Here is a 16821-nt window from a genome sequence, read left to right on the forward strand (position 1 = left end):
ACTGGTCTGGCCCCCTTAACATCAAAGTGGGCTGTATGTGTCCCAAATTGTAAAATGAGTTTGAGACCTCTGTTCTCTACTGTCCGTGTGTGGAAAAAAAATACACCTGGCATCAGGAAAGAAGGCAAGCTGTTGGAGGCAGTGTGACGCTTTAAGGAAGAGAAAAAAAAAGCTGTATAGGTCAACAGGACAATAATAACTACAATCAAATAAATATATTCTTGCTGTCCGCCCAATTTGTTTGCACTCAGTTTGAGTTATTAGGACGCTGTGCAGTAAGACCACTAGTTTGTCCTTTTTACCCTCTCAATCCTAGGCGTCACAAACAGACAGCTGAAAACCACACAGCCAAACGATCATTCCTGTTATACTTCTTTGAAGTCCAATTGACACCTATTGTCTGGAGCGCATGTGTAGTTGGTGCATTATAATGTAAATTCACTGTGAACAAGACTACCTGGTCTCAAAATACAGGTAGGCACATGGACATCCACACGGACCCTATTAGACTTGTGGATGCTGAAACATGTTAGGCTGTAGTAAAATCTTCCAAAGTAGTAATACACCGAACATAACAGTGAGAGCAAGAGAGAAAGAGAGCAACTTTGTCAGCTTTTCAGTTGTGTCTTCTTACTTGACTATTTGTGGTTACATTATGAACTACTGAAAAAAAAATAAAAACTATTCGATTCCTCTACACAATGTAAGTTCCTCCTCTAGCAACCTGCCTTCTGCTGCCAAAGTGGTTTAGTAAGCGGCATACACCTGAGCTGAATTAACTGGCCATAGGCTCATTGTTATTGATATCCAATCCAGCTTTTCGAGTTACCATCTGGCAGAAAGCCAATCCAAATATTGGTGCTAGTTCAAATCTCATTGTAACATACAATCCAGAAGCCATACAATTCCCCAAACCAAACCACTCTCTGTACCATTTCTTCCAGTAAAGGCTTAGTCTCAGGAAAAAACTGTAGAATGGCAAACACTGAATTTCTTTAAGAATTAATCTACCTGGACTAAGAATAGGATTTTCCTTTAAGAAAAAAGGTCTCTCTCACTTACCTGTGGCAAAGCAGTGTTCAGCTGTCTCTGTAGTGAGTCCCTTTCATGGCTAACTTCATGCAGTTTGCTCTGGGTCAGGCCCAGATTCTCTTGAGTCTCTCTCAGGGTCTCAAGAAGACGATCTCGCTCTTCCAGCATAGACACCATCAACGACTCAAAGTGACCCTCTGAGTCAGATTGAAGTGGTGAACCGGAACCTCGACGGCCTCCGCCATTTCCACCACCAGGGCCTTCGGCCTCACTGATGGTGGGCATCACCTCGCACATCATCTGCAACAATAAAGAACAGGAGAAAACAGGAGAAACAAGGACCTCCGTCACTGTCACGTCAATAAAGCAAAAAAGTCAAAAAGCATTTTATTGTGTTAAAACAGAATACCAAAACCACTTTGAAGAACACCAAAGAAAAAAACAAACAAAACACACACACACACAGATCCTATATTAACAAAATTATTAACAAACTGAGATATAAGATTAGACAGTGGGCAAGTCTGAAAGTCCTCATGAGGGGTAATTTAATCTCCATAGTTTAAATTAACCCTCACAGTAGCTTTTTGACTAACAAAAGGGACAACAAAGACCAAAATCAGTTGAATCTAGTTGACTTACTGTAATGGTTAACTAGTTTGTGCTGATAGTAGTCTATAGAAAAACAATTACGTTAACCCATTCTAGTTAAATTTACTAAAAAGCTGAGAAGGTCTGGGTAATAAGGCCGCTCTCCATATCAAGCGGCTCAAGTCCTGTAGACAGGCTCCTGGAAACCAGGAGTCATGTGAGTTGGATTTAACCAACCTAAAAGGAACAACAACAACTTCCAATAGGGAACAAGTAGCAGCTAGGTACACCAAAATCTCAAAAACAGTCAACTGCACTTTCCTATAACTGAGGGAAACCATTCTTGATACGTGCCAATTATTTAGAACAAATCTACCTACTAGACCCTTGCAAAGCGAAACGCAAAATCCAAACTAAGGCTTTTTATTGAGGTCAAGCCCCTCTGGATAAACCATGTTTAAGAGGGGGATGGTCACATTGAGGATCTTTGTAAAGGTAGTGACAGATGGCGGGGAGAACCACCGATACCTACTGCACCATGCATCAAAAACTACAGGATGACAAGTGGAAGTAGAGGACTTTGGCTGACTTACAGAGGAGCGATTCTCGATGCTTTTTCTTTTTTGCAGAGGTGAAGATAAGGGCTAGCTGGGTAGTAAATGAGGTATAGCAAACGATTAAGGGGGCCACCAATTGTCAAAGTAATTACAAATCTATTCAAAGTATTTTTGTATTTTGCATTTTGTAAATTATTTTTAATGAAGAACTAGGTCCCCATCAAGAGGATGGCTGGAAGCCGAAATGCATCGACAGTATAGTGCTTGCCCATTGTAATGCTATCAGATACGTCTGGGAGTTAGGTTAAACCCTACAATTGTTTTCTCAAGTATTTTCGTGTTAAAGTTCTTTCTCACCTTCAAAGAATATTATTACTCCAAATTCCTTCGTAAATCCAGGTTATGTTATGACGAAGTAAACGTCAACAAGTCCAGCTAACTCCAACTGTGGATTAGAGCCTTGTCAAGCTTTACAAGTATCCAGAGTCATTCAAAACAGAAATTCCATTCAGAGGCAGGGATGCATTAAGGCAGTGAAAGGGTCCTCTTGGTGGAAAAAAAAGAGATCATTTCAGAAAAGGCCTCAAAGCGACACTCGCATAAAGTGAGCAGGGGGCAGTATTCCAAGTTTGACTGGCTAACTCTGCGCTAGCCACCAAGCACTAAGTAAGCTGGTGATTCGGTGATTGCATATCTGGATTCTGGAACGAAGCGTTCATTTTTGCATCTCAAAACGAACGACCATCCTCAGATATAAAGTTTGACTCATATATAACTAGTGAACATTAACTGATACAGTTAAGTGGCGTGAAAATAATAAGCAGCCGTAGTCGGTTTAGCTCATTTGAAACAGGATTCTTTGGCTTAAAGACAGTTTAAAGTCGACAACTAGCCAATGTTAGCTACTAGCCAGCTAGGAAGCTAATGTTTGCTGCTCTATTTTAGCTTAAATACGTCAGGCAGTCATTGAAGCATTAACATAAAAGTACACAACATGATAAAATCTATCATAAAAGTTTCTTACACTATCTAAAATGCTAAAATCCTGAAATGAGTCGTAAAAGCTCTGTTAAAAATTATTCATTTATCAAGTAGCGTTAGCATCAGCTAACGTTAGCCTCCCGTCGATTCCGTGGAGTCGCGTCACCACATCACGGCAACAGCTAGGAAACTTCCAGCTAACATTCAACGTTAGCAGCGTTTCAGTCTGTTTAGGAAATCCAGACCATTTATAAAAACATATATTCCCTTTGTTTCCGCCCGATTTCCCGGCGTTATGTCAGTATTTCCACCAAAAAGGTCCGTTGGTCCGGTCCTTCCCTGTCGCCACTGCCTGCCAGCTTCGGCAGTCGGGACAGCCAATGGTGGGCTAAGTGTCGCTTGCACTGCCAGTCTACGGGAAGAGAGCGCTTCCCAGGTTGGCAACAGGAGGAAGTGGAGAAGTAGCAGTACGTTCAGTTCCTGTAGGGATATAAGCTTACACTTGTGTATTGAAAAGACAGAGAGAAAGCACGACTTTTCCATCAACAATACCCGTTATTTCTTTAAATTTACAGGTTACAATATCTCGGATGTATGTTTGTGAAGGTTCTCGGATGTCTCACCGTTCGGCTAATATCAAACAGGCTATTTTACCATAGTTTGTATTCTGATATGTTTTAAATACACATGTAACTTACATTTAACATTTTATATTGTATTTTGTCTATGTTTTGCTTGTAGAACCAATAATAATAACAATAATAACAATAATAAAACTTAACTATGATTAAGAGGAACATTTAACAGTTTGATTTAAAAGGCCCGAGGTCATCTTAACCGAATTCAGCCATTATAATTTATAATGTAACTTGTGGAAGAAGGTATCGAAGAGCCAAACGTTTTTGTTTTTTTTCCAAATAATTTCTTTAGTTCACTCTTTGGCCCACATTCAGTTGTCACTGGTAAACCAAGCTCTCGCAATAAAGAGAACATTTACGCCCTCTTGTGACGGATCAACACAAGTTTTGTATTCATTTATTTTGTAAATTTTGATGTGATATTTTGAGAATTTATTTTTTTACAGAAGTTCACTAGAAAATGTTTGAGGTATAACTTTAATGCATTTTAATAAATAATGGACAATTTGACAGGTCTGAGGTTTAAAACATGGCAGTGAGTCCTTTTGTGATGTATAGTTTGGCAGGTAAATGCAAGACAGAATATGTGTGTGAATAAGAGGGAGACAGGTGCAACTGACAAAAAGACATGAGGCTTAATTGGAGTTGGCAGAGCTGGAGATGTAGAGATTTTCATTGCACACCACAGAATCAATCTGTTCCATTCCAGGCCTGTACAAGGTTGGAATGGGGTACAAGAACATCAGTAAGGTGTTCTTGGTGAGGTGACAATTCAAGACCCTCGGTTTCCCGGTTGTAATTGCTTCATTATCAGTATCTCTTCTTCAAGATGTATTAGCTCCAGTTGGCGTAGTATGACATGCCTTGTCGTCACTATTATTTAAAATAAACACAGGAAGTACAAATAAGAAGTAAAGATTGGCCAACAATGCTATATACTCCCTACCTCCACCTAGTGTTTTGGTGGCAGTATTGCAGAGCCTCTTGGGCATTAGAGTCAGAAACATGTTAGAAACAGGGTGGCTGTGTATTGGAGGATCATGGCTGAGGGGGAGAGGCACTGGAAATGAACTGGGAGTGTGAAGACGTGCTGAGGTGGAGATGGGGTAGTGGTGGCTGTAGCAGTAGCAGCAACTTGGGAGGGGGGCAGATAATGAATCAAACCCAATTAAAAACGTGATGCAGTTCATTTGATCACTTGTGTCCCTTATAGGCTGAGAACAAAGATGGTTCAGAGACCCCACCAGTCTCTGCTGACACTGTATAAGTAAAGCTGGTTCCCAAATCTTCCTTCTGTCGGTGTTGTAGATGTTTTCAAAGTGTGGGTGACTGCTGGTTCCTTGTGTACTAAAAGTATATATGGGAAAAAGTATACCAGGGACACCAAAAACCATAGCATACTATTCCCAAACAAAGAAAATGGATGGATGGATGGACATTTAAATTCAAATAGTTGAACTGATCATCTGCAGAGGTTTATTTGAAGAGTTTCAGTCAGGTTTCAGAGCTCATCACAGCACAGAAACAGCTTTAGTGAAGGTTACAAATGATCTTCTTATGGCCTCTGACAGTGGACTCATCTCTGTGCTTGTCCTGCTAGACCTTAGTGCAGCATTCGATACTGTCGACCATAATATCCTATTAGAGCGATTAGAACATGCTGTAGGTATTACAGGTACTGCGCTGCAGTGGTTTGTATCATATCTATCTAATAGACTCCAGTTTGTGCATGTAAATGGAGAGTCCTCTTCACACACTGAGGTTAATTATGGAGTTCCACAGGGTTCAGTGCTAGGACCAATTCTGTTTACATTATACATGCTTCCCTTAGGCAGCATCATTAGAAGACATAGCATACATTTTCACTGCTATGCAGATGACACCCAGCTCTATCTGTCCATGAAGCCAGATAACACACACCAATGAGTTAAACTGCAGGAATGTCTTAAAGACATAAAGACCTGGATGGCCGCGAACTTTCTGCTTCTTAATTCAGATAAAACTGAGGTTATTGTAATCGGCCCTGAAAAGCTTAGAAATATGGTATCTAAGCAGATTCTTACTCTGGATGGCATTACCTTGGCCTCCAGTAACGCTGTGAGGAACCTTGGAATCATTTTTGACCAGGACATGTCCTTCAACGCACATATTAAACAAATATGTAAGACTGCGTTCTTCCATTTGTGCAACATCTCTAAAGTTAGAAATATCCTGTCTCAGAGTGACGCTGAAAAACTAGTTCATGCATTTATTACTTCCAGGCTGGACGACTGTAATTCATTATTATCAGGATGTCCTAAAAACTCACTGAAAAGCCTTCAGCTAATCCAAAATGCTGCAGCAAGAGTCCTGACAGGGACTAGAAAGAGAGAGCAGATTTCTCCTGTTTTGGCTTCCCTTCATTGGCTTCCTGTTAAATCCAGAATTGAATTCAAAATCCTGCTCCTCACATACAAGGTCTTAAATAATCAGGCCCCATCTGATCTTAATGACCTTGTAGTACCATATCACCCTATTAGAGCACTTCGCTCTCGCTCTGCAGGCCTACTTGTTGTTCCTAGAGTATTTAAAAGTAGAATGGGAGGCAGAGCCTTCAGTTTTCAGGCCCCTCTTCTGTGGAACCAGCTTCCAGTTTGGATTCAGGAGACAGACACTATCTCTACTTTCAAGATTAGGCTTAAAACTTTCCTTTTTGCTAAAGCATATAGTTAGGGCTGGACCAGGTGACCCTGAATCCTCCCTTAGTTATGCTGCAATGGACGTAGGCTGCCGGGGGATTCCCATGATGCATTGAGTTTTTCCTTTCCAGTCACCTTTCTCACTCACTATGAGTTAATAGACCTCTCTGCATTGAATCATATCTGTTATTAACCTCTGTCTCTCTTCCACAGCAGGTCTTTTATCCTGTCTTCCTTCTCTCACCCCAACCGGTCGCAGCAGATGGCCCCGCCCCTCCCTGAGCCTGGTTCTGCCGGAGGTTTCTTCCTGTTAAAAGGGAGTTTTTCCTTCCCACTGTCGCCAAAGTGCTTGCTCATAAGGGGTCATATGATTGTTGGGTTTTTCTCTGTATCTATGAATCGCCTTGAGGCGACTTTTGTTGTGATTTGGCGCTATATAAATAAAATTGAATTGAATTGAACCAGCAGGAGCAACTTAATCAGCTCACTCAGAGCATTGCTCGATTGCAGGGCCCCCATCAAATGTCTCACTCAGGACAGAGCGATTCCATTATATGCAAACGTTGTCAGCAACCTGGACATTTTGCTCGGGAGTGTGATGGGGAATGTGTTCCTCGTTCCCGGCCTCCTTTGCAGGCCCCTCCGCATAATCGCAGGCACTCTCCTTTAAATACGGCTTCGGAAAACTAGCACCCTCCGTACTGCCGAGCCACAGTTCAGGTGGGGTGTCTAATGGCTCAAGGGTTGTTTCTAATGGTCCAGAGACAGTCTCAAATTAATTTCATCCTGTCCGCATATAGATGTGGACATGGGCGGCATAAAAGTACCTTGTTTGGTTGATACGGGGTCCATGGTGTCCACCATAACTGAAAGCTTTTTCCGCCAGCATTTGGAGTCCTGGGGTCAAGAGCGTCTCCAAGCTTGTCATTGGTTGCAGCTTAAAGCGGCTAATGGTTTGTCTATTCCCTACCTTGGCTATATAGAGCTAGGTGTAGAGCTCTGTGGTAAGTTTATTTCACAGAGTGAAAACAGGATAATGGTCACTGCCTATGGTAGTGTCTGTTCTGATGGTCCACTGACTTATTCCTGCAAGGACATTTGAGACCAGAGTTAAATCCAATACCGACTCCGTTCCATTAACAACATTACATCTGGTTCCCTTACCATCATTCAGACACACCAATTTGTATGTTTCCATCAATTCCTCAATTACATTACCATTAGGATCTGTGTGTCCACCTCCCCACATTCTGCTATGGGCATTAAAATCCCTGCACCAAATAACTCTACGACAATCACTGCCTTCAATTGAACGAAGACGCGGCTCCAATCTGGTGCAAGGATTGTAGAAATTCACAATAACATCTGGTTCATTCCTGTCCCAAACCTCAATAGCAACATACTCCAATTCATTGCCTTTACCCAGGAGTCTGTATGGGATGTCGTGTGTGACAAATGTTGCACATCCTCCCCCTCCACCACGGTCCCTGTGATTTCTTATTACATTATACCCATACAACACAAAATCCAAAGATGATTTAAGCAAAGATTCCTGTATACAAATGACATCTGGTTTAACATTATGTCGTGTGATGAAATGCTTAAACTCCTGGCCATTGGCCAACAGACTCCTTGCATTCCATTGAAGGATAAGTACCATGAGTACATAAAATAATATCATGTTTCCTGACTCGACTGAAGTGGTTAATTGCCGCTTTAACAATAAGCTCCTGCTTAGGTTTCACATCAGCTGTGTTGTTTATCACTCCTGCAATGAACGTAACTAAAGCCATCTTATCACTAACCGTACCATTTGTGTTGATCTGGGGAACTCCTTGACCCCGAGATGTACCCTGAGTAGTGTTATTGTCATGGATTCACAGCAGCCATTAACTGGTCGTGACAGTCAACCCCCTGCCCTACCTACAACAGTATGAGGTTTAGTATCCTGGAGCTAGAAGTGCTAGATATGAGACAGGGTGTCAAACTGAATGCCAGCATATTGACACAGACACACATGGGCTGCAGGATCCTGGCGGACAGGCAGAAATCCAGGCAGAGACACGCCCTGCTCCTTTACCCACCAATCAAGATGAGGGAACTCCTGACGACAATGAGGGAGATTAGGCGATTCATTTACAATCTCCAACCTCCACTGAGCCTTCCTTCAAAACAGAGGATTTAAATACACAGAAGGGTAATGAGGGAAGTGGAAACACCTGGGGGAAAACAGCTGACACAAATTAACACAACGCCACAGTGGAGGCAAAACTAAACACACTAAACATGGAAACATGAGACTCTCCAAAATAAAACTACCAATCCAGGATGACGGCAGTGCACGTACAAAGCCGTAAAAGAAAAAATAACCCATTAAAAAACATTATGCTGTGTTGTTAGTGATGTACGAATGGCCTTTCTAAGTACAAAAAGGAAAAGAAAAAGACAAAGTCTGGGATGGCGCGTGATCTGCCCTCCTCAGATTAAACTCAGTGCAAAAAAACAAAAACAAAAAATCCAGATTCCCAGCATCCATCAGATAATACCAAGAAATTAGACTGTAATTGATGATATTTATGAGTGACACACATCACTAAAAGATAACTTCAACACAAGATAATATAAGATGAGAGAAGGAGTAGCTTACAAGCAATGTATTTATTTCCTTTGTTCCTATGTGAAAATGAGGGCCATTGTGTAGTTTTGAACATAGAAATCATTTTCACTTGCTCATGCTGTTTTGCTATAGGAGTCAGAAGTTTTGTGAATATAGTTTTGAAAATTGTGTTTTCATCTTTACATTTTTGAAACGAGGGTGAAAGGTCACAAAAATAAATAAATCTTTGCAATTGTAAAAATTTATGAAAGGTAATGTTTAAAACGTTACTCCTTAAATCTCAGTTGTTCAAACGTTTCTCCAAACAGCGACCCTCCTCAGACCGGTTTATACGCTGCCATTGGCTGCTGGGTATCAAACATCAGAAGCTCAGTGGCGTCCTGGAGAATGACTGCACAAATGGATCTTGGAATATGATCTGACACTGGTGAGTGAAACCGATCTCCCATTACTACTATGCTACCGCTTCTCAGGTATCAAAAGCATTTTGTTGTTTTCATTTTTGTTAGGGTGCCTGGGTCGTCGACCCAGAGTTTTCAGTTTTGCATTATTATTGAACTTTCTCAATTTTAAATACACTTAGTCATTGAGGGCTAGCAGGAGGGACTATGTGCTTACCTGCTGCTCTCTGGCAGGTAGCTCCATGCCCTCCTGGGTTTTAAATGCACCTTAGAACACACATGCATCAACACTACAATGAGCGGGTGGAGGGAGGTTTGGAGTCTTCTCTCACCCCCATTCTCTGCGGCCTGCTGGAGCAGGGGGGCTAGTAGGAGGAGTTGGCCGTCCGACTGCGGTCTGGAGTGTGGGGCCTCCCTGCTGCTGCGGAGTCGGGGCGGTCTGCCTCTCCCCACCGCAGGGAAAAGGGTAACACCACCTGGGTCTGGGTGCAGTTCCCCCCTCCAGGGGCAAGGGTACCTAGACCCGGTTTGTAGAGTACGCTTGGGGAGTGTGATCGTGTGTACAGCGTCTCTTTATGTCTGTCTCCACGTTGGTTGAGTGTGGAGTAAGTGCATATGAGAGCATGAGGGTGGGAATGGATGTTTGTATCTGTGTGTGCCTGTATGTCTGTGTCTATATGTCAGGTTGGGTGTCAGACGCCACCTCTCTGGGGACATCTCAGGCCCTCCAAGGTTTGGAGGCCTATCTCCACCCACCACCACTTCCCCTGCCAGTGGCGGACTCCCTCAGGTGTCGGTGCGTTGGTGGTTCTTTGTATCTGGGGATGGGCGTCCGGGTACACACCGGCTCACTCCTTGGCGGCCGCTTATCGGGGCCTGGAGCCTGGGGCTCGCTCGGGCCACTTCGGAGGTGGGGTGCCCCCGGCCTCTCGGCCTGGGGCTCGGTCACTCAGGCACAGCTGGCTGCCGGCGGAGCTCACGGGCGCGTCACTGCAACTCCCCCTGGCTTCTGCTCCGCGGCTGCTGAGTGAGCCCTCATCTGGGACTCTCCTCAGCTCTTACTGGGACAGTGGCGCGGCTGCCCCTCTGTTGGTCTTCCTTGGTCTCTTGTGTTCTGGGGGCCTCTGGATGTCTGGAGTTTTGATCTCCTCCATACCTGCTTCATACCCTGGAGAACGGGGCTGTGGCTCCCCCACACTCCCTAGCAGATCGTTACATGGAGAAACCCTTTGAATGCAAGCATGCTGATCCACACAGGTGTGCACACAGGTGTACACACAGGTGTACACACGGGTATTCACAGACGCGGACTACAGCTTTCTTGGCTGCTGCCTCAAAGCACATTGTGCGCTGTCTATCTTGCGTGCTGCACAATATCGTTTATTATTTAGTATCTACTGATATCTACTGCTAGCTAGTTTATTGTGATGGTGCTGTTTTTTTATTATGTTGCTCTTTGTTGTTTGCTTTCTCTTCTGTTTTTTTCCTCCATACAGGTGACCCAGGTGTTTTTGTTTGTTTGGTTTTTTCTCTTTCTTCTCCCCCTTCTCACCGTCTCTTCTCCCCTTTGGTTTTCTTTCTCTCCCTCTCTTTCTTTCATTCTTTCTCCCTGTCCTATCCCCCAGTCATGTCTGTCCCGTTTGTAGCAACTGAAAATAAAATAAATTCATAATTATAATAAAGGTCAATCAAATGGACCAATATGGCAAGGCCATGATGATCCACTTGGTAAAATAAATCTGCTTGGCATCTTTCTTGGCCTTAAGACAACAATTCTGACGGCTAAAGATCCAAACGGGACACAAAAAAAAGAAGAAAAAAAAAGAACTTTGATTTTAATATCTTTTATCATTTCTAGTCTTTCAGTTTCTTTGTTAGTGTTCTGTTTTCTGTCTGTGTTCCTTAGTTGCTCTGTCTCCCCTGTCTGCTGTATCCCCTTGTCAAGTCCGCGTCTCTGTGTTATGTTTCCTGTTTTACTTTATAAAACATCCATGTCTCAGATTATTGTATCAGGTTTTGCTTCCCTTGTATCGTTAGCCCTGATTTGCCCCAGCCGTGTTCCCCTCCTGTTTCCCATTTCCTGATTGCTCCCTTTGTGTATTTAAGTCCTGTGTTTTCCTTTGTCTGGGTCGTGATTGCCATCATCCCACACTGTGTGGCCAGCCAGCCAGCCAGCCAGCCAGCCAGCCAGCCAGCCAGCCAGCCAGCCAGCCAGCCGTATTTCCAGTTTAGCCAGTTTTCTGTTTTTTGCCATCCACCATTAAAGTTGCATTTGAGTTCACCTTTTTGCTCCGTGTGTCTGCACTTTGGGTCCACCACTCCTGCCTGCACACAGCCTTCACATGACAGAAGATCGCGACCGGAACATGGACCCCGCAGACCTTTTCATTTTGGAGTTAGATGCTGAGATGGAAAGGCTGGTTAAATTGCTGTACTGCATATGTAAGTGGTCACCAGGTGTTACTCTAAGGAGGGTAATCCCCCCCCCCAAAAAAAAAACAGACAGAGCAGTGGAGCAGCCAAAGGAATAGAACAATATAAAACTGTATTTCTAAAATATAATTTATTACACAAAACGGTTTAAAAGCAATTAAAACAGCCGTGGCCGGGGAGAACACACAGTAAAAACCAATAAAACATAAACACTAAAAGTCAGGTGGCATCAGCCACAGCATTAACATCCAGTAAAATTGGAGCGGGCAAGGAAAACCCGGCGGCGCACAGTCTTCACGTGAAACTTTTTGGTTGTTGGAGAGTTTGTTGCAGGGCTCCACTGTCAGGTGGAGGCACTGGAACCAAGTACACGGACAGACATTTACAGCACCATAAATCACACTTTAGGAAGTTCAGTGGCTGTTGAGAAAAATATTCAGAAGATCTCTTTAACCACACTATTTAATTTGTCTATTTCATTTATAAAATACCAAACTTTTGTACGGAACTTTTTAAAAATTATTTTAACAAATTGTTTTTAGCCATAGGTATTTTTCCACAACAGTGAACACTGAAGTAGGAATAATAGATTTTTTTTCCTGAGATTATTTCTGATGCAGTTGAATCTCATGTTATAGGGTTCGAAATAACTGCCCACCATCACTCAGCGGGATAGTGTTTGATCCTGATGGTAATCAAGTGAGATGCAGAGTAGTTCAAGTACAAATGACTGTCAGTCTCCACAGTGGTTTCTCTTTTGATCAGGTGAACATATACACATTTTTTTCCTTACTTTAAAACAAATCCTTCCTTTGCCTGCTAGGCCTCCTCTAATCTTACTCTCGCTCTTCGTCTTCTTCTGTGGCCTAACCAAAGTGTACCTAATGATGCACTTTGTGTTCAGAGATTTACAAAACTCTGATTTAGAATGGTATTTGAATGATTGAGTTTAGCAGTTTGAAGTTATGTTGCTGATACATGAGCTCCATGTTTTCAGACTTGTGTGCACTGTGCAATTTGTGTGTGTGTGTAAAATTGGGAAAAATTAGGGAATAGTAACTGGTGTGGATCACAAGACTGTCAATCAGGACGCAGCATTTGGAAGTTTTTTGTGTTGCATTTTGCTTTCACTCTGTTGTTTACTGATACACACCCTGTGTGTATCAGTGTGTGTACAGCGCCCTGACCCACTGGTGTCAAGACAACCATCTCACCCTCAACGTCGCAAAGACAAAGGAGTTGATAGTGGACTTCCGGAGGTGCAGAGAAGTACACACCCCCATCACCATCAACGGCGCTGCTGTGGAGAGAGTGAGCAGCTTCCGGTTCCTTGGAGTACATCTAGCTGAGGATCTTACGTGGTCAGTACACACAAACAAAACAGTGAAGAAGGCGCAGCAGCGCCTCTTCTTTCTCAGGAGACTGAAAAGATTCGGCATGAGCCCCCGCATCCTCAGGACCTTCTATCACTGTGCCATTGAGAGCATCCTCACTGGATGCATCACCACCTGGTATGGCAACAGCACCGCCTACAACTGCAAAGCTCTCCAGCGAGTAGTGCGGTGCTCTGAACGGATAATTGGAGGTGAGCTTCCCTCCCTCCAAGACATCTACAGGAAGCGCTGCCTGAGGAAAGCGGGGAGGATCATCAAGGACTCCAGTCACCCCAGCCATAAACTGTTCAGACTGCTTCCATCAGGAAGGAGGTTCTGCAGCATCCGGTCCCGTACCAGCAGACTGAGAGACAGCTTCTTCCATCAGGCCATCAGACTGCTGAACACGTCATAGACACCTCAGCTTCACTACTGGAACTTTAACATTATGCACTCCATACTGTACAGTAACGCCACTGTTTTGCACATATTCAACTCTGTATATTTTATTTTATATATTTTATTTATTGTTTACTCTATTTAATTTGTAAAATATGTGTACACACACACACACACACACACACACACACACACACACACACATGTAGAAAAATATTTAGTATACACATCTAGAAATGCATATACTATTATATATTGTACATATATTTATTAGTTTCAGATGTAGCCATTCTTGTATTTTGCTTGTTTACATTATTGTATTTTGCACAACTCTGTTGCTTGTGAAGCTCGCACACAAGAATTTCACTCACATGTGCTGTACCAATGTACCTGCACATGTGATGTGACAATAAAAGTGATTTGATTTGATTTGAAGTAGTCAGACTCGAACGTCAAGGAAGGTGGTAGGGAAGCAGACTACGCAGACATTTCAGGTTTCCAAGGTGAGCAATTTATTTACAGTGAACTTAATTTAATGTAACTTAACAAAACTTCCCCCCCCCCCCAAATCAACTCTATTAACAAAACTCAACACAACATGGCTCTGGCAGCGCTCCTCTCTGCTGCATCTGGTAGAGACTGGCTTTAAATAGGGCCTTCAATTTCCCTCCAATTGCCCAGCCAGTACCACTCACTCAAACTGAGGGATCTAAAACTCTGCACAGATTATCTAAAAACACAAAACCTCTACACACTTCTAACATGCACATTTACACAACTAAATGGCAGTATTAACGAAAGGAAAAACATTCAACAAATCCCTTTAAACCTTAACACAAACAAAAGGAAGCATCTCTGTGGAAAAAGAAACCCCTCACCTTGGTTAGACCTGCTGATGTCATATGTGACATCATCAGCACTTTAAAATGAGGAAATACCAGGCAGGCGTTTCCCCACACCTGACCCTCATGAAAACTGAAAAGAGAAACAAAGTAAGTATGAAGAAATGACTTAATCTGTAACATAATAAAATATAAAGAAACATAACTGAGTATTTGTCTTAATTTGCAGAATGTTTGCTTTGCCGGCAACAGAACGCTTACACAAACAAACCGGGGATAGTGAGTGAAGCAATGTCACCCGACAAACCGCAAATCACAGCAAATACATAGAAACAGAATAATGTGTACAGTGTGCAAAAAAAAAAAAAAAGGTAAACACATATGGGACAAATGGAGAGCACTGCAACTGCTCCTCCACTTTGTCACACACCCTGTTAGGTGACAATTTCTGTCTTGTTCCTACAACACTCATCAGTTTTGTAAAATTAAATTACAAAATATAACATAACAACTTAAACACTACTTTCTTTTCTTTTTTCTATTTTGGCCTGTCCCGTTTGGTACTTCAGACAACGATTCTGAATTGCTAAAGGCCAGGAAAGATGCCCAACGGATGTATTTTTTCAAGTGGCGAAAATATAGCAATGCCATATTGGTCCACTTGATCGATATGTATTATTATTGTTTATTTATTTTATTTTATTTTAAGTTATTACAAATTGGACAGACAATTAGACAGAAAGAGAGAAAGAAAAACAGAGGGAAGGGAGGGGGACAGTGACAGAAGACACTGAGGAAATCCGTTGGATCACCGGTTAAAAGAAGAAAAACGAAAACAAGCAACAAGAGAACAACACAATACAGAGATCAAAGCAATGACCTAGACAGTGTAAGTAACAGTCAGTACTAAATATTGAATGTTATTGAGCAGCACACAAGACCGACAGCGCACGATATGCTTTAAGGTAGCAGCTAAGGAAGATCTAGTTTGTCTGTGAGCAACCGTGTGCACACCTGTGTGTGTGAGCACGCTTGAGTTCAAAAGGTTTATCCTTCTAACAATCTGCTAGGGGGGGGGGTCCCCTCAGAGCATGAAGCAGACATGGAGGAGACCCAGGCCCGGACACCCACAGGCCCCCCAATGTGCGAAAGCCCAAGGAGGACCACCGGAGAGGCAACCGCGCCACCTTCCTGGAAAAAGCTGAGGAGAGCCCCAGACATGAGGTCAGCAGCCACGGAGCAGAAGCCACAGGGGATGCAGTGACGAGCCCGCAGGCCCAGCCAGCAGCCGCCGGGTACATTAAACATTACTCTTAATAAAAAAGCTAAATCGAAATGCATAACATGACGTTTGTTTATGTGTTACATGGGGATTTTCAGGTCCCTAGGAAACTGCAGTGCTGAGAACAGAGAGTGTAAGTGTGGGAGTTGCTTAGTTAACAAAAGGCCGTGCACCTGGTGTGGTAGGCCTTTATCTTGCTCAATGAATGGGGTCAATTCAAGACATTCCTCTAAGCCATGTGCCGTAAATGTACTATTGTTAAAGGATATTTTGAGGTTTGGTCAGGCCTGAATGTTTTGCTGTAGTGGGCGTTGGTGTGTTACAGGGAAAGCTAAGCAAAATGACCTCCAGGCCAGATCAGTCACTATAGCTGATTAACTGACAACTTGAGAGCTGGATGTTTTCTTTACAGATATATCATAAACTTTAAAAGAAACAAACAAAAAAACAAATTGGTGTTAATGAAGTACCGTTTGACCCATTGTGTCATTTTCCTTGTTAAAACACTTCCTCAGGAATCGCTTGTAGGTGCCTGAACTGCGGGGATTGAAGTTTTTGATAATTATTGAGCAGCTTTTGTTGCATTAGTTTAATGTAATTCTATTTTTAGTATTAATAATATATGTGATTCTAAATGTTCATTATTTGATCGAAGAACAAATGTGTGTTTCACTGAGAGCGTACCCAGTGATAAAAATATTAACTGGAATTAAAATATGTAAATCACCATATTAACTGAAGAAATTGCTGTTTATTGGTATATTTTTATGATCTTGGGATTTTTTTAAATCACCACATCATAAGATCTCTGACGTATGTGGTATAATTGGGATAATTCTGAAAACTTTCTGTGAAATAAGAGTCATATGACTTATGAAAGGCCCCTCTGTGATTGGTCAGATGCTGCCAAGGCCATGTTCTAAGAATCTGTCCAGATCATCAATCTTACTTTGGCTTGGATTTTCATTCATGTCCAAATAAACAAGCCCACTTAATA

The 16821-nt window shown here is 42.5% G+C and overlaps 1 protein-coding gene across 10 annotated transcripts in view; it reads right to left on the reverse strand.

Annotated features, from left to right (window-relative positions):
• Window positions 1–3616, reverse strand: part of ppfia1 (PTPRF interacting protein alpha 1) — a 40694-nt gene extending 37078 nt beyond the window's left edge. For 6 of the 10 annotated variants that reach the window (XM_086295665.1, XM_086295682.1, XM_086295690.1 and 3 more), the window contains exons 1-2: window positions 2538–3615; window positions 1063–1332 (exon numbers count right to left, since the gene is read on the reverse strand). In XM_086295665.1, the coding sequence (XP_086151791.1) occupies window positions 1063–1332 (270 nt within the window). In that variant the 5' untranslated portion in view covers window positions 2538–3615. Of the gene's footprint in view, window positions 1–1062; window positions 1333–2537 lie in introns of all 10 variants that reach the window. The other 4 variants (XM_086295673.1, XM_086295700.1, XM_086295657.1 and 1 more) reach the window with 3 other exon arrangements.
• Between the last annotated feature and the right edge of the window lie 13205 nt (window positions 3617–16821).

Source organism: Aulonocara sp. 'chitande type north' Nkhata Bay, linkage group LG1, assembly GCF_057382095.1.
Source record: "Aulonocara sp. 'chitande type north' Nkhata Bay isolate Kocher_YH1m ecotype deep benthic linkage group LG1, A_spYH_male_GT1.1, whole genome shotgun sequence".
NCBI lineage: Eukaryota > Metazoa > Chordata > Actinopteri > Cichliformes > Cichlidae > Aulonocara > Aulonocara sp. 'chitande type north' Nkhata Bay.